We start from the raw sequence: 26420 nt of genomic DNA on the forward strand, positions 1-26420 counted from the left end.
CAAAGATACCTGGGTAATAAATGTGTAACCGAGAGGGAAAAAAAAAAAAACAACAAAGAAAAAGAGAAACATCTTGGCATCTCAAATTAGAAGACCATAAATCACGCTGAGGGAGGGGGTGGCGTGTTGAGCCTGTGGGAAGGTTGAGCCCCTCTCTGCGTTGTTGGAAGTGAAAAACAAAATTATTAATTTAATAACAAATATAGGTGTTGTTAATCAAATTAATGAGCCAGAGTGAAAAGACCAGCCTGTGATTAACAAGTGAAAACTAGCTTGGTGCTACTTACCCGCCTGCCATTAAGGAAATTATTCGCCAAGTGTGATCATCTTGGCAAATAATGTAACAGGTGTGCCTGTTTTTAATGGGAGCGCCTGCTCTTCATTCATAAAGCAACTGCTGCTACTTAAACACGTGTTAGGCCAGCTTTAAAAGCATTTGGTTATTCTTCTCATGATGGCATTGTCACAACTTCTGTAAGTGATTAAAAGCACCAATAAACACACTGAAAAGTCACACAGGCCATGATTTAGCTGTATATCGACAGGCGGAAGCTAAGGGTATTTGGCACATATGAACCAACAAAATCTGGAACTAGTGCTGGTATACCTGGTTGATAGCATCAGTACCAATACACAAATTAGAATAGCATTCAATAAGGCTTAGACCTCCGCCAAGGCCCAACTGTCCACTTTAATTCAATCAACCCTAAACCCATATCACAGTCGTCAGTCCTGTACCACCCATAACTGCTTAAAGTGAAACTCTCGCCAAAATGCAACTTATGCTTTTTTTTGTGAATGTATATGAGTCAAACCTTCGTGTAAAAGCATAATTAAGCACTTTTAAGATTTACCGTATTTTCGTTTTCGTGTCAAGCTTATTTTCATTTGGAGTGCGTGGGGCAATTTAGCGATAGCATCAAAATTGCTATTTTTAAAACGCTAAAAAACAACAAATTATCTTATTATATTATTAAGCTTTAGGAGCGGTCCACCCTAACTGTCCTACAGGTTACCTCACATTCGGAGATCAATATTTCTGGCTGGCTGTCTTTTTAGTAAACTCTGTGTACACAAACAATGTTTTCAATGCTTGTGTTCATGTGTAGAGAACCTGGTGATACTACAAGCAAAGTTTTATGTTGTGTCGAGCCTTCTTAGTGTATGCTATTGCTAATTTGCCCCAAGCACTCCCATTGAAAATGCATAATGTATATTCAACCATAATTTAAGCTACTCAATGAGTTACCTGAGATCCATGCATGAATTCTTTTCTTTTTTATTTTTTTATACTATTATAATCCCACATTGGGAATTTCCTTAAGATTATTGTCCTTGCTCGCATTCATAAATTTTTTTTAAAAAAAAACTAATATTCCATGGGGTCTATTCTTGACTGAGTCCCACCCAAGCTTCATGGAAATGCGTTTAAGCAGTTTTAACTAATCAACTAAAGCCAGCCAACCGACCCCACCTTACTCCACCCACTAAAAGCTTTATTAACAGTTTATTAAGCAACTGTAAATGTTCATAACCATTTATTGCAACTTTATAATCGCAATCTGAGTAACATTTAGAGATTTACTACACAGTATTCATTAACCATTTACAGTAGTATAATCATCAGCTGCAAATTTAAAAAACAGTGAAATGACCATCAACAAATGTTTAATTAACTCTTAATCATCACCATCACCATCACCATCAATTAATGGTAATTATAAAGTGCTCCCAGAACATGTCTTAGCATAAGCAGCCTACAGACAGAAGGCATAATTAAGATTTAAGTCAGAAACCATCTAATCAACACAGGCACTGAAGTAAGAAAGCGTAATAATGAGCTCAGGGTTGTTCTACAATGGCAGGGCCAAAGCAGAGAGCTCCAGAAAAATAATGTCAAGTTTAACCCGGATCAGCTCATGCTGGAACGACTCACCCATGGTGGCTAATCAAACATGTGCGAGCGCACACTCCTGTTAGTACTTTGTAACACGAACGCCACATTAATTAGTGTTTACCCCGCGATCAAGGCGATGAAAGATAAAATGACTGCGGCCGTGATAACTTTCTCCCCCACAATGTTATTAACTGCTGTGCCGTGTTGTGGCACCCGCTCACCCTTCAGACTGAGAGACCTATTATTCAAAAGTGGAATTCCTGGACTATTTTTCATGTCATTGTCTTTATTTCATGTCTCACCAGCTCCTGAAGCAACATCCCACCAACGCAGAGCCCTGGGTTGTTTTTTTTTTTTTTTTTCCCCAGTCTGAACGCCCACTTAATTGACACCGAAAAGAACAATATTGCACGAGTAGGTTAAGCCTCGAATCCACTTGATTCCGGAAAAGTTAGAAATAACATTGTTACTCTTACATAAAGTGAACAGATTTACCAATACGACTAAGATCAAATAAATGATGGTTTTTGCACATTTCAAACTCATTGACATTCATGAACAGAGCAGTGTATAACTAGTTGTTATGGATCTCTATGAAAACAAGTGAATGGAAGATATCTGATGCATTTCCTTTGATTGTTTGCTCATGGATGCTGAAGTCAGGCATGCCAAATTGTACTGCTTTAATTAACATTTTAATATGTCCAAGGAGAAGGAGATAAAAAAAAGACACACGATAATGAGTTAGACATGCTAATTTAAGAAAATGGCTGCACTAAGGGTTGATTTGACTGCAGGCAGGTCAGGTTACCTCCGACACGGGGTGCGACACGTACTCCTCCAGACGCTGAGCTGTGCCATTATCTGCAGCTATTTCAATCATACATGACCCTCCTTGTTTGCCGACAGGCAGATTGTATCTGTCAAGAGAGAGAACAGAGAGACGCCGGGGTCAGTCGGAGGGGCTGCGATATCTGATTCTCACTATAAATCCAGCAAAGCATGAAAAACATTGTGATGGAGAGACAGACAGAGCAGTCACAGTAGTGGAGCCACTAATGCGACCATTGAGACCATACTATAAACTGACAATCCATGACTTCTTATGCATATTTTCTGAGAAGCTTTGTGCATTGGTAGATTGGGTTGGAAGCAATGGTGCATTTGTATCCTGCGCTAACGCCCAAAACCCAGGAGAGACAAGAAAAATAGAGAACAGCTTCCACAGCTGGATTTAAATAATAAGTCCAGAAATAGGGGTTTTGGCTTCTGTGCTGCCATGATATTCTTTAAGCAGATAGGAAATTCACATAATAATGGCTTTAAATAGCATACAGATAAACCGCAGACCCCGAAACAGTCACAAGCAGGTTAAAGGATCAGTTCGCCCAAAAAGGAAAATTCTGTCATTTTATGCTCCACCCCCCTCTGCTGATGGAAAGCTGGGTGGATTTTCGCAGTCCACAAAACTTTCCTGGTTCTCAACAGCAAATCATCGCGGCAGAATTCTCCTAAACATCTGAAGTAGATGGGGACTTGTTTCAAAATGACAAAGAACAGCCAAAAATAAACATGAAAAGGCTCCATACAGCTCGGCCAGTTCATCCATCCACCTCTCTGAAGCTCTGAGATCCCAAGTTGACTGGAAATGACGTTATTTACACCTCTGACACGTCAAGCTCATGGCCCCTCTTCAGATGGGGTGTGTGCTAACATTCTTAGCTTAGCAGCTACAGATAAGATTATATCCTTAAACATGGTTGCAAATAACGTCTTTTCAAATTAATTTGGGATTTCAGCACTTCAAAAGAATGGGGTGAGGCCAGGCAAGCTGTATGGAGCCATGCTTTGTTTTTTAGTTGTTTTTTAAAAATATTTCTTTAAAACAAGTCCCCATGTTTTTCAGTTGTTTAGGGGAATGCAGCACCGTCTTTTGGAGATGAGGCTACGGCTTCCATCAGCATGGGGCCGAGAAGGATAAGGAAATAATGACTGAATTAACATAGTACATGTTATGCATAACTAGTTCACACACACACATAATAACAATAACAACAATAATACAAGTAATAAAAATAAAATCATAGTAATAATAATAATGATTAATAATAATAATAATAATACAAGCAAACAAATCTGCCTGCACAAATATTAGCATGAGTGCTCATTATGTCATTCAGGATTAATTAATTATAAAAATGAGGGCACATACCAGATATACATTATAAACCTAATGAGTAGGAAGACAATTTTATCATTTGACCCCCTGTGTCTCTCTGGGGAAATACTCGGTTGCACTAGTCATTAATGTTGCAGCCATAATGTTAAGTAGCTGGTCTACTTGTGTCATATTCCAGCTTTGGCAAAGTCAAGTGATTCCCTCTCTCCAATTCATCACTGGCATTTACACTGGCAATGTGCAATCGCAGCCTCTTTACAAGGGCTGCACATTATGCAAAGTGTCCACCCTGTGCACATAAACGCGTTTCTGCTGGAGAGTAATCCATATGATACACCTCGTTTCTTGTTCCACTGGTTTATTCATCGTTGGCCCGTAAACATGTAACAAAGCTAATGCATCTGTGATCTGTGAAATCTGATTCTGTGGAATGAATTCACCTGCTCTTTGCAGTCGCACCGCGCCTGATGAGGTAAGAACCCTCAAAAGCCTGCTTTAATGGCCAGATGGAAACAATCAGGGCAATCGCCCTCCTGCTAATTTGAAACAGCCTTCCAGGACGCCTCCCTGAGGCAATCACATGCCTACAACTTCAGGTAGGACTAATTACAGGTATGTAAATCACCAGAGTTCTGTTTCGTACACAGACACGCGCGCACACACACACACACACACACACACACACACACACACACACACACACTTATGAATGATGGATTATGAGACATTTATGTGCAATACAATCTGATGTCCAGAGAAAACATCCATCTCTCTCCTCGGGGTGCGTTTCAGAGGTCATTTCTAAAATAAACCGCCCGGCCACATTGTTTATTTTCAAGTCCCACGACTGCAGCACGGTCCCGATGAAAGGACTGATATAATCCAACACTGCAATTGTTGTTGAAGCATGAAACATCACAACACTGTTACGAAAATCCCTCTTGCAGAGAGAGAGAGATATACAGTTTTTTGGTGCTTACAACAGTAGCTTTCTGATTCGGCCTGCTAATGTTGCAGAGGCTGTCCTTTGAGACAGGGAGAGCATGCTCACTAAGCAAACAGGATGATGTTACTTGATGAGCTCTCGTGAGCACATTGAATGCTCCACCGGGCTAATTTACATTGGTCTTGCTCTGAGGCAGAAATGACTATTTATAAAGATGACTATGACTACTTTACTTGGTCTAGTAGCTGGAATAGGGAGGAATACGCCCCACAGCTCCACATCGTCATTCCAAAAACACACACACACACAGACATACAAATTCAAAACCACAATGGATTACACCACACAAACAAACATATGAGAGGCCGGGGTTTTGTCTAACGCTGAGATGAGGCGCGATGTAATTTCTTATTGGGCTCCCCGTGCACCATTCAGCGCCGGGTCTCGCAGGACCAACACGAGCAAATTCCCAACTTGAGGAAAACAAACAAAAACGTATGAATATTTCATATTTGCTCCACACACACACACACAGACAGAACCGCGATATGGCTGTGATCATTCCTCCTTACTCCGTCATCATTTATGCATTTCTTCATCTGGCTAATGCGCTAATCATAAGTGATTTGTCATCTCTAACGTGCTCATTTAGATTGCGTTGTGTGTGTGACTAATTCAGTGCAGCTGCATCGCCACAACTTTCACTGAAACGTTGCCTCCACGTGTTGTGTGGGCCCTGCACATGTTTTTCAGCCCAGCACCTTCACGCAAAGGTGTTTGTGGGCACTTGCCTTTACAATCTTACTCTGAACGTGTCTCCTTCACGGTCCCCCCTGCAGGAAAATTAATAATGAGGGAGGATCATCATTAAAATATCACTATTGCATAAAACATCTGAAAGTATTGGCAACAGATGGCAGTAAAACATCATGCACTGCACCGGTGCCCTTGCAACAGTTTTCACTCTGGCTGATCGGGAATGTGTATTTTCCTTTGTGTCTTATTATTCTCATCATATTTCAGAATCTTACAAAAAGCTGATGATAATGTGGAATAAGTTGGTGATTTTATAATTTGCTGGTCTTTCAGTGATTGAAAGTCAAGAGTGTATTAGTTCTGCACGTAGAGACAGTGCTCAGCAGTGTTTCATACCTGAAGAGCAGACAGTAAATGGATCAATCATATCACATATGTGAGGAAGGCGAGTGAGGACCAACTGTTAGTTTCTCTTTGGCACGACAGGGAATAGAGTGACGTATCAGACACGACTGAAAAGAGAGAAAATGGCCCCCCTTTACTGTATGTTTAATAATCACGTGAAGGCAGATTTTCACCCACTGCACAAGGTGTATGGACGGATGCATTTGTTGGTTTTTCTGTAAGAGCAACTAGCCCTGTATCAGACATTAATCTACACCTACACTGACTGTAATGCCTGCTCTGGCTCTGGTGCAGTGACTTCCTCACACGCAGCACTGCAGCATTTGCTGCATAATTTGTGCTGTGACTGGCAAGCCTCAATTAATTTGGGTAGCCTGTGTTCTATCATTATATCTCCGGCAATACAATTAGACGGCACACAGTGAGCCTCTTGGCATTGTGGGGCTTCACAAAGGAAATTCCCAGTAAGCAGGCAGGGCGGCTGGTTGCTTCTTCAATGAATCTTTTATGGGGGTACTTGTCAATACAACACCGAACACTGGGTGACTGATGAAACATACGCTACCTCAGATTTGGCACTGTGTCAAGACGATATGGATGCAAAAACAAAACGCTTCACATTAAGAGCTCACTTCTCACCCACGTGCACATATGGCATGGCCCGTATCCAAATAAATGTTGCATCTTTTGTCACTCTTCCAGCAATTGGAACCCAGTGGAGAAAGTGTAAGGACCGGCTCTGTCCTCTGTTGGTTCTGAAAAAGTAATCGATGGCTGTTTACTAATTGCTCTTGCAAATTGCAAGGGGATTACTTCATCCATTACTCTGATAAACACTAATTACAGCAGCGATTATTTTACTTTTGAGTTACCTATAACCCGGCACACATGAAAACAAAATGCAAAGCAGGTCGATGGACACAGTCCTCTTAGTTCTTGTTATTTTCCTATTATGTTATCAGCAGGTAAGGCGAGTTACAGATGTGAACAGGTGTTTTTGACCTGAACAGAACTTAAACTCTTAAACTTTTCTTCCTCCTCTGACATTAATTCAAAGAGCTCTGATATATTCCCCTCTAGTTTAATTTTTTCAGCATTTCTTCCAACAGCACTTACTTCATTCCCCCCTCTTACAGCAACTGTTGCTAGGCAACATTTCACACATGCATTTTTACATCAATGGTCAGTGAACAGACTATTAAAAATAAGCTTTTAAAGAGTCATGAAACTGAAAGAGTGCACTCAGTAGAGTGCAGAACTCCAGCAGGTGTGTCTGAGGACACAGAGCATGTGTGGGAAGCAGGGAGTGCAGGGCAGGCTGGGTGTCCAGCCTGTGCATGTCGATGATTGATGATGTCGATGATGATGAGAAGACATTATGCAAGATCCGAAACACCAGTGATGTGTAAATGTCCATTCCAAAGTAAAAAATCCCCAAAAAAGAATACACAAACAGTCACATGACACCAAAATATGTTGTCTGTAGCAGAAACAAGATTTCAAACTGCAGCAGTTGTTGATCAGCTGCAGCTCCTACTAGAGAGTCAACGGATAACTTCACCAAAGAGTTAAAATTCAGTCATTATCTGCTCACCCCAGTGTCAATGAAAAGTCAGGTTTCATAGTCTACAAAACATTCCTGGAGCTACTGAAGTAATTTTCATATCAATTTGGGATCTTGGGGCTTCTAAAAACAAGCTGTATACACACAGTTTATGTGCTATTTTGGTTATTTTTCATATTCTAAGTTCTGTCTCTCCATCTACTTCATTTGCTTAGGAGAATGCTTCAGCGCTCTTCTGCTGTGAAGCTCCAGGAATGCGTCATGGACTACAAAACTTCACCCAGCTTTCCCTCAGCATGGGGGTGAGTAGATAACAACTGAATTCTTATTGCTGGGTGGCAGTCAATGGCAGTATAAAAACTGAGCAGTCAGTAAAAAAAAGAGGTTTTCCAAAAATGTGATTACATACACTCGCCAACACGGCCAAACGCTCGTTCCCCCTTCTGGCAATTGTCAGGATTCAATGTGTAATTAAATGTGTAATGTAAATACTAGAATTTCCACTGGTTCAATAACTGATCACTGAAATTTAAGCAAAAACATGTTTCATTAAATTGAAGTTAAAAGTAACAGCGACAGCAACATTCCACTAATTTATTAATGCATTACCCACAGCACAGTGGTTTCAATATTTTAGATGTGCTGCGCTGTGTTGTGTGTGGACTTTTAAAGCAACAACACATCATTGCTCCGGGACGTATGAGACTTGAGGCAGAGGAGGCTGAGTGATTCAGAAATGTATAACCGATGGAGAAAACATCAGTAACAAACGTTTTAAAGAGACAGATTCCACCGTAGGAGAGGAACGGCAGGAATCTGTGATGGAACACTGAATTTCTACTTAAGCCTATAGTATCTGTGCTTAATACATACATCTACAAATATACAGAAAGACCTGGGGTGGTACTGCTTGCTCGTTGCAGGGAGTTTTACTCAGCCTGTAAAAACTGTTTGTCCAATGTCTTCTGTGGCTCTGGAGGAGCTGTGAAAAAAAAACGTGACAAAGTAAATGGGGAGCGGGGGATCTCGGATTCCTCATCAGCACACCAGTGCTACAAACATCAACATCAGATATAAATCATCCATTAGTTAGTGGATTGATCCCTGGCTCACCCTGTCCACAAGTCAATGTGTCCTCGAGCAAGACACTGAAACCTTCCTAAAAGAAATACATTCAGCAAAAAGTTGCATTAAGCATTTTAAATCAAATTCAAAGGTAGACCAGAAGCAATTTAAGAGAACGATGAAAAGACATGCGACAATATTCTTTCCCAATCACGCTCTGTGATCAAGCGTAACATTGACATGTTGCCAGCATCCATTGAAGAAGTTCAGAAAACTGCAAGGAAATTGCAGACGTAATGGCCAGGTATTGATGCACAACTCCTACAGACACAAAATGTCTAGTGCATTTTTAAGTAGAAATCATATGACAGTCTACAAAGACATCAGCATGAACATCAAAACCCACGAGACGCCAGACACAAAATCCTCTGTCATAAAAAAGAATATTCCCCGTAAGTCAGAGCCATACTTGAGACACTACTTCTATTCCTTTGACTGAAGGGAAAAAAAAAAAAAAAAAGTACCCACAAAAGTGGCATAAATTTGAATAATTGTATCTGCCAGGGACTCACTGAGTTCACCTGTGACAAGGGAAGAAATGTGATGCCGCAGAATTGCTGTGTGTCATCCTTGTTAATCTTTGAATGTGTGTGAATGGAAATGGCTCCTAACAGTGAATGCTAAGCACGACAGGATTCAACCAGTAATGTCAACACCCTCACAAATGACCGGGGGAACATTTGGAGTCTGCCACTCTGGAACTTGCTCCCAACGTCCCCCAAGGAACACTCACCGACATGAAAAAACCACAAAAAAAAAACCCAAAAAACAAGCCAACAACAAACATGTCCTACCTAATGAAAAATGACACAGCCTCCCCTCCGTGCACACTCCCCTTTGTGAAATTAGACAGCAGCACAGTTGTGGCCTTTTGTCTTGCCAACTTTTACAGCCAATGTCAAAGTGTTACAGATGGGTTGTTGATTTTATTGTAAAAGAATGTTTCCAGCAACAGAAGTAATACTTTAAACTGGAAATATGTTAGAATCGTAGTCGAAAAACATTCAAAACTCAACTGCAGTGTGAATCAACAGCAGTGTTGACATCATGATGTCTACAATACATGTTGTGTTGCAAATATGCCCTCTGAAGTTAGCATGCTAACCAGCTAGCCCAGCTGGTCCTGGTCCAAAGCCCCTATGCTAGCAGTATGTCCTGACACCAACACTCCCTCAGTCAATAAGAATCCCAGTTCAAACCGCTAGCTGCACGGCTAACTGAGCTAAGGGTAGCTATAGTTAGCAGCAGTTAGCAGTTAATCGGTGATATGCTGCCCCCTAATTGTTTTTGTTAGGAATGTGACAGGTGGCGATTCTTACATATTGCACCTTTAAAGTTGCTGCAATGATAATGTCTTGTCTGCCTGTCTGTTAGGCATTCTTTTACTAGACTACACAATGCACAATAGGACCATTAGCATCAGAATATAACTATTGTCAGCATGCCTATATACATAGGCGATAATATCCTACATTCCTCTATCAAAACATGCTGTCTCTATGCAGGCCACAGAGTGTAAACTAAAACCTAATCAAAGTTCTTTTCTGCTCTTTTTAAAGAAAGGTCTGCCAAGGTTTTAGGTATTTCAGTCTTTGATCGAATTAGTTCTGTCTTTCTCCACAAAAGCTGCTACAAAAAAGGAAAAAAAAAAATGTGATTCATTCAATTACGTTAACTGTCTGAGCAGGCTGCTAAATTCTTGATTAAATATTCTGAACGCCTTTCATCCGTTTGTTGGTTGATGATGAGCAACGGAGTGTTGTAAGTGGCTTTGATGGAATGCAGATACGGATGGGTCAAGGCGACCTGAAATTCTTGCACAGTGTTGAATTCTGTGGAGGTTTGAAATATACATATTTTCTGATGTGTTGACATTTATTACCTAAATGGTGTTGATACTGGAGCTGCCTGAGCTGGAGCAACAGCTGTTTAGACCACCCACTAGAGGGCTTTTAACGTCGTTTAAATAAACCCTCCACATTGTTTAATGTGTTGTTTTGTGCTCATCATCACAACCACTTGTGGCAGCAATTATGTCATTATCAAAACTACAGTGCATAACAGCCCAGCGTGGATAAACACCAAGAAATTGAGGCCCCACTGTTTGTCATAGCACGGTGCTGTATGCTTAACCGAGGTGTCATATCACTTTTTCATGTGCACAAGGGCAAAAGTCAGTCATCTATGTGTATCATAAGAATGAGAATGTTTGCGAATGGTGAAAGAGGTTAAAAAAAAACAGAAAAAGAAAGAGGATGGGTCCGTGCTGCAGAGAGATTTGGCAATTTGTGTTTCCCCCGTTTGTAACTCGGATTACTACCAGTTAAATAAAACCACTGCCCCGCACTGCACACATGCTGACAGCGAGCTGAAGCAGCTGTATTCGGTGTTGCCAACTATCATCCAAGGAAAGGTATTCACTGCTTAAACATGACTAGATGATGTCACGCATTTATTTGCATATGAATAAAATTGCTGAAGCGATCAGGAATAAATAGAGGCACAGCTCGGCATCGGGGCCTCTCTCATTTCTTCCCACAACCCCCCCGGCTCACTCTGCCCCACGGTGCCTGAGCTGGAAGCCTGTGCGTGCACTACAGAGACAGAAGATCAGCTGTGCATGAGGAAGCATTGTGATCACACCTATTTGGATTAGACGAATGTGTAGTGCGAATGCATGTGGATCAGGTTCAACATTTGGTGACGGATCTGTTGCCAAATGCCTCAGAGTGAACTGTGTTTTCGCTGATAATCCAAAAGAGTAGCTACGTTCGTTGCTTGTGGCTTTTTAAGAAATAGCTGCACCCGAGGAGGTGTCGAAAATACTTTGCTAAATCTAGTGACAAGTGTGGGAAGTTGGCAGAAGTAATTGCTTTTGATTATTGCATTATTATCTAACTACTACCATCTGACTCCAGCTGAGATGCGGAGATTGCAGTGAGATGCAGTTCAATGACTATACACCATGTTACCGCTGCACAGCGTAGAAGCATTTAAATACTATTTAATTCCTTTGTTGTACCGTGATATATTAATTGATCATGTTATGCATTTAATCTGAAGGTTTCTTAAGAAGAAATAAATTGAGAGTCATGTTTCTTTTTAATGCCAAGAAAAAAATCATCTTTCTCATAAAATGTAAAGTTATTCTCAGCAAAAGCAGCCCTCTGTAGCAGTAGTCTCAATTAGCTCAAATCTTCACTTGCGCTTGGACACCCACAATTTTCAAACAACCTCAACCTTACACACATTATTGAGACTCAATCCAACAAGGTAACAATGCTGCAACAATATTCATCTGCATACATATAAGAAACAGAAATTTGAAAAAAAAAAAAAAAAAAAATGAACTAATGGAAGTACGTAAATACTGAAGGGCAGAGGTCCAAGCAGGAAGTTTTAGTATCATATGATCAGAATTAGACTGACATGGAGTGGCTAGACAGCCAGGTTTGACAATAAATAGGAAGATGAGTGAAACCTTTCCCAGATCACATCAATTTCTGAAGTATAAGAGGCAGAAAATCACAGTCATTCAGCAGGTGTAGGGTTTTCTACTGTATGTGGTTGCCAATAGAGGATATCAGGCACTTACAGAAAAACGCTACACAACAATCTACTAAAATGGCTAATTATATCAGCAGAGTGCATGTCAGAGGTTAATGAACGTAGATCTCACTGTGAGCCATCTGTAAGTGATCTACAAGATGCCCACATGGTAACAGACACTGAATAATTTATTAAAATTTCTCAAAAATAAGTGACCTTATACAAAAAGAAGCAAAATATCTGTGTAGAGTTTTCAGATAGTCTGTCAATGCACTTTGTAAATTGGGATTTTGTTGCTCTGTTCTGTACATGCGACATCTATTGAATGTCTGTCAGTCCCCGGAGAGGGATCCCTCCTGTGTGGCTCTTCCATCTTTTTTACCCCCCTTTTTTTTTCTTAAGATGGCAATTAACTTGAGGGTCTAAGGACAGAGGATGTCGCTCCCTGTACAGACTGTAAAGCCCACTGAGACAATGTGATTGTGATTTTGGCCTATATAAATAAAATTGATTTTAATTGGATTGAATTACATTTTCTGAAGAAAAGGTGACTTTTAGTTATCACCATGGCAAAACGGCACATTGGACAGATTTCTTTGTTTATGTGACTTTGACATTTTCACACATGTGCGCTTTGTAGGCATTAAAGATTAGGATTTGCCTGAAGTGGTGAGCTTTCATAGAAGTTCTGTATTGTACAAAGGATTTAACAAAAAGACCATGAGGTGCAACCTTGCGTAAAATCTCTTTTTTGATTTCGTGTTTTATATTTTCTCCATTCCATTTTTAGGCTTTTGAAAAACTGAGTGAAGAAACTTGCAATTTACTTCTGTAAAATTGCAGTTTCTGTGAGGGAACAAAATTGTTGAAGTTGATTGACTTGAATTCTTTCCTCGTTAAAGACACGAGTTCTGAACACTGCGGATGTAACGATGCCAAAAACTCGTGTTATGATATCATCATGATATATTGTCCTTGGTGCAATATTTATAACGAAGAAAACAGGAGAGACATACCTGACCGTGATCGTCATCCATCTGTTATTATTGATGTTCTGTCGTGCAGCTGCATTCAAAACATGGCTGCCACCGCACCCAAGTTGAGCAACAGGGCCTCCATCTTGAAGGAACACGTGAAGAAACTGATCCCCAAAGTTCTGCTCCTGAGCTGAAAAGGTAAGAAAATATGGTTAGTCATGAGTCTCTTTTTCTGTATGACTAAATTCAGTACATTATGTAAGCTACATTATTTATGACATTACTTCAGGCTTAACTCTCCAGATACTGAATACAGAAAACGAGTTCCCTTGGTGTGTGTCAAGTGTAATGAAAATGTTTAAACAAGACGATGACGGAGACGCAGTTGGAAAAAGGTCTGACGTGAGCATAGTGGTGAGGAATTAAATTATTGTCAAGGAGGTGGATGGACAAACAAGACATCTTATAACTGCCTTTAACTGACTTTATGAGCTGTAAATCCATCGGTCCTTCTAAGCAACGCTTGCTGGACAGTAGTTCCAATTTTTGTGCACTCCACATCACATGCCATTACAGGCACTGCTCCATTTTCTTCTTAAGCATTCAGCTTGGATGGACCAAAAGTCAGTCACTCTTAGCCAGGTCAAAACTAGCCAGATAACAAAAGACACAATAAAAAGAGAGAAATCTACCCAAAGGGCCTGGACAGCTCTTTTGGAGGGAGCTGAAGAACCGAAATCGATTCTTACAGAGCGACAAAAGGAACTTCCACCTGCAGGTGCTTGTAGAAAATGAGACAAGAAGTGCCTGTTCTAGTAGCACCTGCAAGAAAGTAAATACAGGGCTCCTTTTTCCCCCACATCACCTATAGAAACCAAAATGATGTACCACAAAGCCCCTCTTGGACCTCAGTGTCAGCACCAACCTAGTTAGACAGAGGAGCTATCTCTGACTGGGCGTCATTATCAAGCACTGTCCACCTGTGATAATGATCATAGTGTGTACCAGGGGCTATTCTAAGATAACCTTCAGCTTTGCTTGATGCCTCAGTAAAGGAAAGGTTTTTTTTTTTGTTTGATAACTGTGGCATCTGTGCAAATATCTCTGATTGTGGACTGTCAAGGGTTCACAGAGGGCATGGAGTTTTCTGCCTCAAGAGGAAAAGATCCACTTCTACCGCAAACATTGTCAAGAGAGTTTCTTGTATCCCATAACAGAGGTGAAAGGTAACAGGAGGAAGCAACCCTCCACATAGAGGTTTTTTTCCCCCTTGGATCTGATCCTGGCTGGCTAGCAGGAGGATGTTCCTCAGGGGCAAAGCCCTGCATCCTTCCAGCATTAAAGTCAGTGTGGTGTGCCTTTTCTCCCCTCGAACAACACAGTTCTCGTTGCAATGTAGGAGTATGAGCTCAGCCTGTCGATGAAGGCCAGTAACGGCGTCTGTGTATTTCCTCATGTAATAAAGGTCATGAGACGGGACGTCATATGCCAAAACCCAGACTCCTGTACATTATCACACCGGGCTCGCACCGAGTCTCTTGCAAGTGAGACAGTACGACGGGGGAATGAGAGACAGCAGCAGCATTAATCCTCTCACACAGGCTACTAGGGTCTTCAGGAGGGGCAGATGGGGGAAACAGAACTCACCAGTCTCGCACCACTGTCTAAGAAAACATGAGCAGAGGGCAGGTAACGTAACAATGGCAATCTGTAAAATAGACAGTGATGGAGAGAGAGAGCCCGCCACTCTCGCACCACTGTCAGTGAAGACATGGCTGCAGGGCAGAAGACAGAACAGAAATACTTCCCTGTGAGGGACCTAAAATGTTTCACTGTTTTTAACAAGGTATATATCAGCTGAATTAGACAGAGTGAAAGCAAATCCAAAAAATCCAGAGGGAGCTACTCAGCAGGAGCAACACAAGCACGGATGACCCCTTGAATTGTTGAAAGGACTCTGTCAGAGGAGCGTGCAGCTTTGCGGGCTGCAGAGAAAGGCTTGGGTCTTCACTAAATGCGTGTCAGCTCTCATGAAGTAATGGCATTGGTGGCGGATTTGAACACAAAATGAAAAGTGTACAAAGGCTGGAGTTGTTGTTGTTTCAAGGCTGCATGGCAACTGATATGAAAGCTCTTAACATTTCCTCCAAGGTAAAAAGAGCATCTAGGAAATCCAACTCTTTGTCTGAAAGAGGCTGCACTTAGACCAATATACCGAACTCGGATACATAATGCATTTTCTACAAGGACTTGGGGTTTCTTTCGTATCGTAAGACTCAACAGGGATTTGTTTAACAGTGCAATAATACTAATGATTGTAACTGAATGGACCACAAGAGGAATATAAGAGCATCCACCGTTTACTCATCCTTTGTCTGAGGAAGACCCCTACTCTCCCCGCAAAGACAAAGATGAGAGCAAAGTATCATTATTGGGGCAAAATATTCTTTTATATGCTTTTATTTCCCTGCAGCATTAATTAGTTTACATTTTACCTGATGGGACGGATCTGTTTGTTATCAGCAACTGTATGTCTGTAAAGGTTCACTTCATGGATCATTGGTCTCATACTGTTCAGTTAAACCATGCCGCCAACAGGCTGTGTCATCCAAACACGTTTGTTATTATAGTTATCCTACTGATAATTACACATCCTGTTTTCTGTCCCACTGTGACATAAAATGTATATCATTCATTGAACACTGACACATTCATGAAACTGAACATCTACGTCATCTGCATTCCTTTCTCAAGTACCACTCAGGTCTGAAACCTGGATATGATCGTTAATAATGCGTCATATACAGAACAATAAAAACTGCTTTATCAGAAAAAAAAAAACACTTCTTCTGTAGGAGGTTTGTTGCGACAGGTCGCTTGAAAAGAAAAAAAAATGTGTTGTTGGCTAACTATTTTCATTGCTCTACCAAAAATGTCCTTGAGCTGACTCCAGCCTTTTAAAAATGCTGGGCTGTTTCAACATGAAAGAGGCGTTTTAATCCCATCTCACCGGTCACAGGTTTTCTGCTTTTGCTTCAAGTTACAGTTTACAAATGATCATGATGTTTAACCTTTTGTCAGCAAAAACCCTGCAAGTCTTCATAGTGCATCACTGACATGCACGTCATTACAAGGCCATCAGGACCCTTAGTCTATCTGGCACAGGTTGAGTAGTTTTTCCAAGGGTTCTAATTTCTATGCAACCAGCTGCTAGAATTCTGACATTGTATCTAATATGGTCAAATGGTTTAAATCACACAAAAATTTCCCTCCAATACAATAATACAATCGAGTTAACACCTCTGAGTCTCAGAAATAATAAGAACACCTGGGCATTATATCTATTGTAGCAGAACAGTGTGTAAAGTGTATAAATCAAGCCTTGCTTAAATGTCCTGACTCGTTTGTGAGGCAGAGCTAAGGAGATCAGAGATTTAAACTGTTGAGCAGAACCACACTTGTTATTTGATAATTCAATATTTGCTGGATAGAGACGCAATTACTTCTTTGCGTTCATCTATATCTCTGTTTGGAGGTAACAGTTAACTGTCATAATGTATTTGACTTGAAAATACGTGGAAAGTCGTAGGAGAAATGGTCTACAGTAATGTTCCTACATTCTTTTTTTCGATGAAAGACTTTCAGTTTGTGGCTCAAAATGAAAACATCTATTAACATAGTGATTCCTGCTTATTTCGAAGACACAAAGCCATGTAACCCAACCTTGACTCTTCGGCTTCACGCTGTAATATTTGGCAAAATAATTTTGATAGGGTGTGGCTAAGAGAGTTCTTTGTCCCTTTTCATTTGCGATGAGAGCGTTTTGAGGAAACCTTGAAAAATGAAATGAAAACATGCATCAAACATTGTGTTACGAAAAATATGACTGTCGCAGACTGTTTTTAGCAGCGGTGAGAGGTGGCTGAGAAAAGGCACAGCCAGGAATGTGAGGTAACAAACAAGCCAAGAGGCAATACTTTCAGGAGGATTGTGACTCTCAAGCAAGTTGTTAGTGACACACTGACGAATAAAGTCACCTTGAACAGTGGGGAGAGGTTTAAATGTGGAATTTTTATTTTTTATTTTTTTCTTGCATTTTATAGCTGTTATATCACAGATTTACATAAATGGTAAAGAAATGAGGGCATTTTAGTTTATGTGGCAGGAAAATATGCCTGGAAATGTTGTATATTTAGTATTCTAAAATACCTGACATTAATAGTAAGTGATAAAAAATGAGTGGGTTTGCGTGGACAGGTAAAAACATAATTATGTGCGGCTCATAGACGTCTACATCACTGCCAAACTACAGACTCAGTAGAGACTGTCTAGAGTTAATGAATGCGGCGTCAAAGACAACGAAAATCTCGGATGCAACTTCCTCCCGCGACAATGAGCCTTTTGTCTCCTTTTTCAAAGCAGTTGTTTCCTCTTAGCACCATAACTCATTTGTTGACAAATATTATTTACTATAGATGTCAATGCTGCCCCATCTTTTTTTTTTTTTTTTCAATTTTTTCTTTTGTATGAGATATTGTTCCCCATTGTCCCCATGGTCCTGTTACTCTTCGCCGAGCCTAACAGAGCGTTCGTCCTTTTGTCAGCGCCTGTCACCTGTTCTCTCGCTGGCTCTCTCACTCTTTATCTCTCTCTCTCTCTCTCTCCCTCCCTCTCCCTCCCTCTCCCCACCTCCCCGTATTTTTCTCTTCTCAAGCTGACAATTGGAGTCCAGGGGGAGACTCACATGTTTGCTTCGGGGAGAGGTGTAAAAAGGGGGGAGCGGAGACTAAGGAGCAGGTCTGGCGGAGAGATTCGCCGCATCTCAATGCATGTCTTTTGGTTGTCTTCTGATTAACTTTGTCTGTTTGATCTCTGGAGTTTTCTTTTCAGTTCCTATCCTCTGATGTGAGAAAGATGGTGCACTGTAAGCCAGGAAGCATTACTAGATAAAAGACACTGTGCCCTCTATATATGCTTTCTGAACATTCATCTCTCTTCATGACAGGGCTTCACAGTCTGCTATCTGGCTTCCATATGCTGCAGCAGAGAAATATCATAAATACGATTTGGAATTAAAGATAGATTAGGTATGGATTTAATTAAAACATGAAAGTAGGAACGTAGGAACATGTGATTTACACTCGCTTTCACATCCAATCCTGAGAGTGTGTGAGCTCCTTCAAAGTGATAGTGGCGTCAAGTTGTCACAGTTTCTCAAACTACAGAAGAAATCGGTGACTTGTGATCAACACGGGCAGATGAATGGTGGCAGCGGATATTCGAGGCAACTCTTAAGGCAGGGCGGAGGTGTGCAGTTTTGCTAGCTTGACTCCAAGCAATATCCAATTCACTTGATTCATATCGAATCTAGAAATTTACATCAGGCACTTTCCAATATGAAGTTCCTCGAGCTATCCCTGCTGAGATGTTCTTCATCTGTCTCTGGTGTGGCTGCACATAAAACAAAAACTGCATATGCCAGAAAAATAATCCTGAATCCTGAAAATAATGACCTTTTATTTTGTCTTTACTTCAAATAAATGAACATATTGAATAATATAGATATATATTATTAGTATTCATATCTTTATCTGAACAGATCTGAAAATCAAACCAATTTTCTGTTCTTGTTTTGTTGTTATTTACGTCAATCGCACTTAAGGGATATGACTTATCACTGAATACTAATTAGAATACTAAGGGAACAAATGTATTATTTATTTATCCTATCTATATATATATATATACATACACACAGTTATATAACAGTTTTTCATATAAAATACTTGTCTTTTTGTATTTGTGAAGGTATTCTCTCTGGGAAAAACTGACTGAAAATATGCACCACTTCCCTACAGCTATATTCTTTTTGTTTATGTAATGTTCTGTTTTCCCACAAAACGTCCCAAAACAAACATTAAGCTTGTCTGCTTGCATGAAGCATACTAAAAGCTTTGCTTTGCAATTATTCTGCTGCTTTTGTCCTCAAACCTATCATTTGACATAGTCAAGTACATCCTAAAAACATCTCTCCTTCACTTTTCAAACACAAACAACTGAACAACAGTACATGCTTAATAGGCCAGGCCATAGCAAACATATAGATGATACGGGGACAGTTTTATCAGAATGGAAAAATGCTTGTGTTTTTTATGTTATTGAGACCTCCTACATCTTACACTCTAATTAGGCACCTGTGTCACACAGCACTGTGTATTTGTCTTAAAATCGACACTACCATTGTCTCTGTGTGTTTAAAACTCAGCTGGTTGACCTTTCAAGTGCACCAACCTTAAACTGTATAAAGCACTAATTTAGAGTCCTATTAGGCTCCGAGAGCTGCCTAATTAATAGCTCCTTAAACACAAAGATTTAAGTCTTTGGTGAACACTAAGGCACTCAGCAGCCATCACGGGAGGCCAATGTCAGCTAACAAAGAGAAAAGTCAATGTATTATTACTCTAAGGAACACAAGACTGTTTCACGGTTTAACAACCAAAAACTTTGTAGTATCTTTGCAGACTTTACTTAGACCGCTAGAAGAATCTAAAAACAGGAACAATTCATTCCTGGCATACTGTAATATGAAACCGTCTGAGAAAAAGTTGATTGTTGAATCTCATCCCCAGGTCACCAAATACTGACAAGGACGAGACTCAACAGTCAACTATCTCTAGAATTGCCTTAAAAGTTACATAGCGTTGCTTTAAAAGGTCTATAAATGTAAATGAGAGGCCATGAACCAGCAGACGATGTGACAGATAAGGGGGTTGATCTAGGTTACACCAGCAGGATGAATGTAGGGATGTCTTCGCCTGCTTAGTGCAGAATAAATCACCTGTGATCGCCACACAATGCATGCTGGTTTTCACTTCTGTTGGCGCTCCATCTGACTTCGCTGTGGCGTCACACGTGGACAGCGTGAGTCACAACATCAAGGTGGCTGCAGTTTTTTTCAGCGAGGAGCTGTAATTTCAGTCCACTGTGACGCACAGTTGGATGTTTCTGGGAGTCATTTGAGGTGCCACAGCTCGAGGCATTCATACGGTGGCTTAACCTCGAAGCTGGCTCCTATTTAACGGAGAAATACGCAAGAATGTTCAGCAATTTATACATATGAATCCCTTTGTATTGCCTATCTGGTATTGTCTGCTTTGTAGACAGTCACGAACGGTAACATCATTCCAAATGTGGTCGTATTGTATTTTCCACTTATTGGTCGTCATTTCAGCATTTCAGTCTCTTGTATGTTTTGGCCGATGATGATACTCACTTGCGCCTATGGAGCTCTAATGTGAGCAACAGGATGCTGGCTGAAGTTCACATAACGGCCTTCAGTGTCAATCCCAAATATTCACAGTACCACATTGCACCTTTAATATGCACCCATGCTTTGAGCCGAAGTGTAATATAATATAAATGGAATTTCTCATGGCTCAGCTTTCTCAAGCCCTAAAAAATAATGAAATAAAATACCACAAATCTACCGACTCCTCTCTTCCCAAAACAATGCTCTATTGTTTTGAGGGGTCTACTCGGTGGCAGTCGGGCCCACCTATCCAAATCTGTAACAAAAGAGAGCACGCGTGTGAGCAGGTGTGGGAACAAAAGGAGCAGGGCAGGAGGTGCACGTACAAAGTGGAGCGCACAGATGATGTAAAGGGTCAGCCCAAACCTTGCTTCTCAGCGTGACAGACCGGCCTCTTCCTTCTTATGTGGATCCCTTTGTTCGCTATTAGGTTACAGCTCGGATCATCAGCACTGACTCAACAAAACAGATGGCTCACAGCCGTCAACAAAAACCAAGGCTATCTGTTGTCCTTCACCGGAACCGCATGTACTTCCTCCCTCTCTCCCACTCTTTCTGAATCATGACGCGTGCTTGGCGTGTTTGCGTGAGAAGGTCCTGTGATGTTGCGGTTGAAAGCGTTCGCGAAGAAGCGGGTTACGAACGGGAAAAAAATCTGGTTGAATTCTCTTAAAGATAAGGAAATGACTCTCTCACTGCTTCCTCGTCTTTCGCCTGTAGCCTTGGAAACACGGCACCCATCTTTTTGTCCCCACGTTTTCCTGCAATGGTAAAAGATGACTCATGCTGCTGGTGTCACTGAATGACTACTTTCCATCAGTCCAGTGATGTTAAATATTAATATTTGGGATTGATGGCTACATGTGTTTTATAAAAACGATATTGAAACACCACAGGCAGCCGCTTTAATCCACTCTTTTACTCATCTCTAGTATGCTTCTCCTCCACACTGTGAATATGTTATTAAAGTTAGATAAATTCAGATTTCATTCAGTCGTTTCTTGTTTTTTTTGTTTTTTCTGTTGGTAAGCATCCTCTTTGCTGGTACTGAGAAATATTACCCTATTTCCAATGTCTCTATATAATCAGAGACTGATAAACACAGCCTGGAATGTCCTTTCTGTATTATCAGTGATTCAAAAAGAAAGAGGTTCAGAGCAACAACAGCGGTGAGCACCAGCATGACGGTAACAAAAGGTTTTCAGCGATGAAAAACGTCTCCCGTTCATGAAATGACTAGACAGTATTATGCAGGACAGACAAGTGCTTCTCTTTGGAGTGGCTTTTTCTTCACAACTGAAGTAATGTTTTCTAGGGCACTTCATTTGTTTTTCTGCAAGGTAAATTTGTCTGTAGCTGCACCTGAAAACATCTGGATGCCGTATCAAAGGATCTGTTTGTTGAACAGATAATATCAAGTATTTTGTTCAAAAGTTTGACATATTTGGAAAGGTGTTTTCTTGCCAAGAGTTAGATAAGAATATTGATACTACTGCGACTTTCCTGTCTGTGCAGTAAATATGAAGCTGCGGCCAGATGTCAGTTAGCTTCACTTATCATAAAGGCTAAAAAACAAACAAAAACAAGGGATATGGAACTGTAAAAGTTGTGATATGCAGGTGTGGTATTGTTTATAACCTTTGGACCAGAGCCAGGAGATGCTGTTCCCCCAGACGTGTGACTCATGTCATTCAGTCGAAGTTCCAAGTCGAGTAAAATTGCTGGTTGTTTCCATTCAAGTCAAGCTGACTCTTTCGTTGAAAGGTGCAACATGTAAGACCTGGCCAACTGCCAAATTCATACTCAGGATTCACACAGAGGGCAGCAAAACACCAGAGGAACTTCTAACTGCTACTGACTGTAGCTGCTGTTAGGTATTTAGCTCATTCAGCAGCACAGCTAGCAGTCTGGACTGTGCGCTTAGAGCAACAGGGGAGTACTGGACTAGCCTCGATAGACAGTAAGCATACCAACTTCATTAGCAGTCTCTGCAACAAACCAAGTTAAAACTATTATTTCTTCACATTGTCCAATTATTTGTACTACCCCTTTAAATAAATACACTTGGTGAGAGAGAACGTGATGCATCCTGTCACTGCAAATGTTAACAAATGTCAAGAGAAAACTCTGCCGTGACCTGAAGCAGATCACATCGCATTCCCACTTTGTCAATATCCACAATAAGGCGCGGATTACTTTCTTATTAAATAGGGGGGCTCGGGTGTTTTGCGATAAGATGCATGAAAGTGACATTGCCAGCTAAGATTTTATTAAATATTTTGTATCCAAGAGAAGTTCTGAATCGGTCTATATACTCAAGCTAGCACATAAAAGCATATTTATTCCCTAGATACAGTACAGCAGCAGCAACACATTAGCCAATATAAACATTATTATGTGAAGCACTGGTGGATGATTGCTCGCACTGCAGGCCTTTTTTTCCCCCCACAGGCACATATGTCAGGAACGAAGCAAATGAGGAGGTCTTCGGCATAATTTTCCGACCTTATGTTCACTTGCGGTTGTGGTGCTTTTTTTAAAAAAAATGTTTGGGATCAGAAGGGACTGTACTCACTGTAGAGGATGGTGCCCTGCGTCGATCCTGTTTTCATTGTCAGGTAGAGAATAACGGTGGTGTCCTTGACGGCAGTAGGCAGATTATTGCCGGCACCAGAAGGCTGCAGAAGGGATGCAAGAGGCTGCAGCTCCAAGTAAGATGTGCCATCGAATGAGGGGATGTATACTGTGGTGTCTAGGGAAAAACAAATGAATACACATTGATGAAATGTTTTTTAAATGAAGTGAGACTTGCAGAATCGTATTATTCATTTTGTACACATTTGTACTAATTACACACAAGTCTCAATGAAGAATGACCGTCCTAGGAAATACAGTGTCCTACAGTGCCTTTCTCCGGCCACAGAACAGCAGAAAATGGCCGGTGTGTGTCTTCACAGCGCTGATAGCCTGCCTGTAAGCAGAGTCAGCAGGGCCCGGTGTGTTATTTCCCACTGGATGAAAAAGGGGTATGACTTTAAGGAGAGGTGGAGGAGGTACCAGCTCAGGTCATCAGCGCCACAATCCAGCGATGATCTGTTGGCTTTTACACAAAGGACACTGCGCACCTGGTGGATAGCCTGCCGTTCTGGTACATGACAGTCCAATTCAAAATAGGCCACCCCGGCCCCAGCTCGGGGGACTCTCCCTTCAGAGTCCAGCTCGCAAGGAAAACTGCAGTTTATTCTCTGCTGAGAGCTCATAAAATACAGTATGTGTGAAGGCTTCAAAAAACTTTTTCTTTTTTTTTTTTTTTTTTACTGTGAAAGCAATATGAAAATCCTCTCATGAGTCTTGTGTTCGCTTTTTTGGTTGAGACTTTGCTGTTGGATCAAATGGATTTTTAGAGCAGACCAGTGAATGACTGACGACATTTAGAGCAGACTAGACAGCACACGAAAAGCAACGCGGAGACAAATGAACGATTTGATGAACCACGTAACATATAGCAGTGGTCTTAAAAGTTGGAATTGTTCGTGAGTGGCGACAGGACTAGAGATGCAAGTTCAATCAGTGTCAAATGCTGGAAGCGCTCGCTCACGTAATGTGTTTTTGGCTTTTCTGATCATTTTTCTGCGACGTATTGGCACTGTGCCTATTGGATTGTCATAAAAAAGAGAGGACTGTGTGGATGCTGCTTTTTCGTGTAATTTACTGTTGGACAGCCTGAGCCTTGAGTCAGACACACTGGTGGACTGGGGTGCAACCGGTTTATTAATGGCAGCAGGGATCATGCAATGCCAGTGTATCGTTCATTTATGTCATTTATGTCGACAGCCTGTTCAGAAATGTCCTTAACGAGGCTATGAAAGCAGCAGAGTGAACTGGTAAGCGAAAATATAAGCAAGGTAAATTGCTGGGTTTGACAATAAGGACTGCAGAGTGGCCTCGGGCCCAGCATGATGCAGACTCGGTCGAGTTTAATGATCAGTTACCAGACCGACACCTGAGAAGAGTTTCTGGTGGTAGCATTTCTCAAATTGTCAAAAATGTCATCTTTGCCTCTGTGCTTTCTGCCGCCCTCCGACTCTCGCTCTTTTCCCCACCAATCATGGTGGAGGACTCCTCCGAGTTGCGTGGAAAATTATGTGGCGCGGAGATGAAAGCCAACACTTAAAATAACAAAGCCAAAACTACAAAACTGTTTCTTTTGTCGAGGAAGGAGGAGCGTCTTTTTCTTGGGCTGAGAATGATGAATCAATCCTGTAATGTTTGCTGGCAATTTCTGAGTAAGGCAGATTGAGCTGGCACATTTTTAAAGGCACCGGCAATTACAACAAACACACTCTCAATGCCCACAAAAAGAGCTGGCAGCACCTAGCCAGTGTGTTGGCAAAGCAGGAAGTGGACAACCCCTCATCAGGTCCCATTATGTGTCAAACACAGAAACAGAGAGGCTCAACACCCCGAAGAAAGCTCTTTTTCTTTGCTTGTAAAGAAAGATTTTGGATAAGTCTCCTCACTACGTTTGGAGAAAAGATTCTCTCTTGTCCTGTAATATAAAAACATTACCTGCACCATGGGACAATTCGTATCTTATAATTAGATTCTTGTAAAAAAAAAAAACAAGCAAACAAAAAATAAACCCACACACATCAAATGTAATCACAGCCAATTAAGTACCTCCTGTTTCTTGAAAATTGTTATATTGCTATAAATCACAATACTGTATTATACTGTTTACGGCCAAGATTCAATTGGAGAAAGTAAAGGCAAAATATCAGAAGCGGCCCATTTTTGGAAAATCCTTTTCTAAAATTCTTCACACCAAAACAAAACAGCACTTTCAATGAAAAACAAGTGCACTATCTTATTGGGTCTGATGTTGTGGTGAGGTTAAGGTTGCTGATAAGACATAAATGGGACAAAACTGTGCTCCCAACTCCCACTTTACTATGATTCCTCTTGAGCCAACATCCTACACCAAAGCTTTAAATGTGCGAGGAATAAGGACATAAGGTAATGAGCCGTAGAAGGAGGTCATGATCAATACAGACCAAGTCTGAATAATTTCCTGCTTCACTGGTTCGGTCTTTTTTGGCTACCTTCTTACCTCGCAGCCTTTTACCCCGTAACTAATTTTTGTGATCACTTAGCTTTCAATTGAATACTTACATACCTGACAGAATGTCTTTGTCAAGGTCTACGACCTACTGTGTCGTCTCTTGGAGAGACAATTTATCATAGCTTAAAGTGCTGACGTACTTAGATGAACTGGCTTTATCTTGACAAAACCTGTCTTATGGTTGGCTACATGATATCAAATGCCCACTCAACCACTGGGTGCTGGCCTGGAGTGCGGCACACACTACCGGAGGTGCAGCCCCAGGGTCCAAACGTAAGAGGGCAAGACTGACAGCTCGCACATTTCAAGATACGTATGCAGAGGCCGCACATAAGTTAAGCTTCTAAATCTGAGTAGGTCTGAAAGCTGCTTTGGACTGAAATTCTTCATGTGCTAAATAAAGCAAAAATGAAACACACAATTGTAGTGGCTCAGCTTACATGGTGATATTAAATGTGAGCAGGCAGAACAGTTTGTAGTTAGAAAGCCAGATGTCTTACAGGATATACTACCAAGGGGAGTTTGGAGCTTTACTGGGCATTAGCACTGACAAGTGAATTAAGGATCCGCTGGTCACATATAAAACACTGA

At 41.0% G+C, this 26420-nt stretch overlaps 1 protein-coding gene across 2 annotated transcripts in view; it reads right to left on the reverse strand.

Moving 5' to 3' along the window:
- eys (eyes shut homolog) overlaps positions 1 to 26420 on the reverse strand; it is a 295658-nt gene that overhangs the window by 31199 nt on the left and 238039 nt on the right. For both annotated transcript variants that reach the window (XM_037124906.1, XM_037124907.1), the window contains 3 exons: positions 23283 to 23459; positions 13438 to 13588; positions 2709 to 2817 (listed from right to left, as the gene is read on the reverse strand). In XM_037124906.1, the coding sequence (XP_036980801.1) occupies positions 2709 to 2817; positions 13438 to 13588; positions 23283 to 23459 (437 nt within the window). The remainder of the gene's footprint in view (positions 1 to 2708; positions 2818 to 13437; positions 13589 to 23282; positions 23460 to 26420) is intronic.

Source organism: Acanthopagrus latus, chromosome 15, assembly GCF_904848185.1.
Source record: "Acanthopagrus latus isolate v.2019 chromosome 15, fAcaLat1.1, whole genome shotgun sequence".
Taxonomy (NCBI): domain Eukaryota; kingdom Metazoa; phylum Chordata; class Actinopteri; order Spariformes; family Sparidae; genus Acanthopagrus; species Acanthopagrus latus.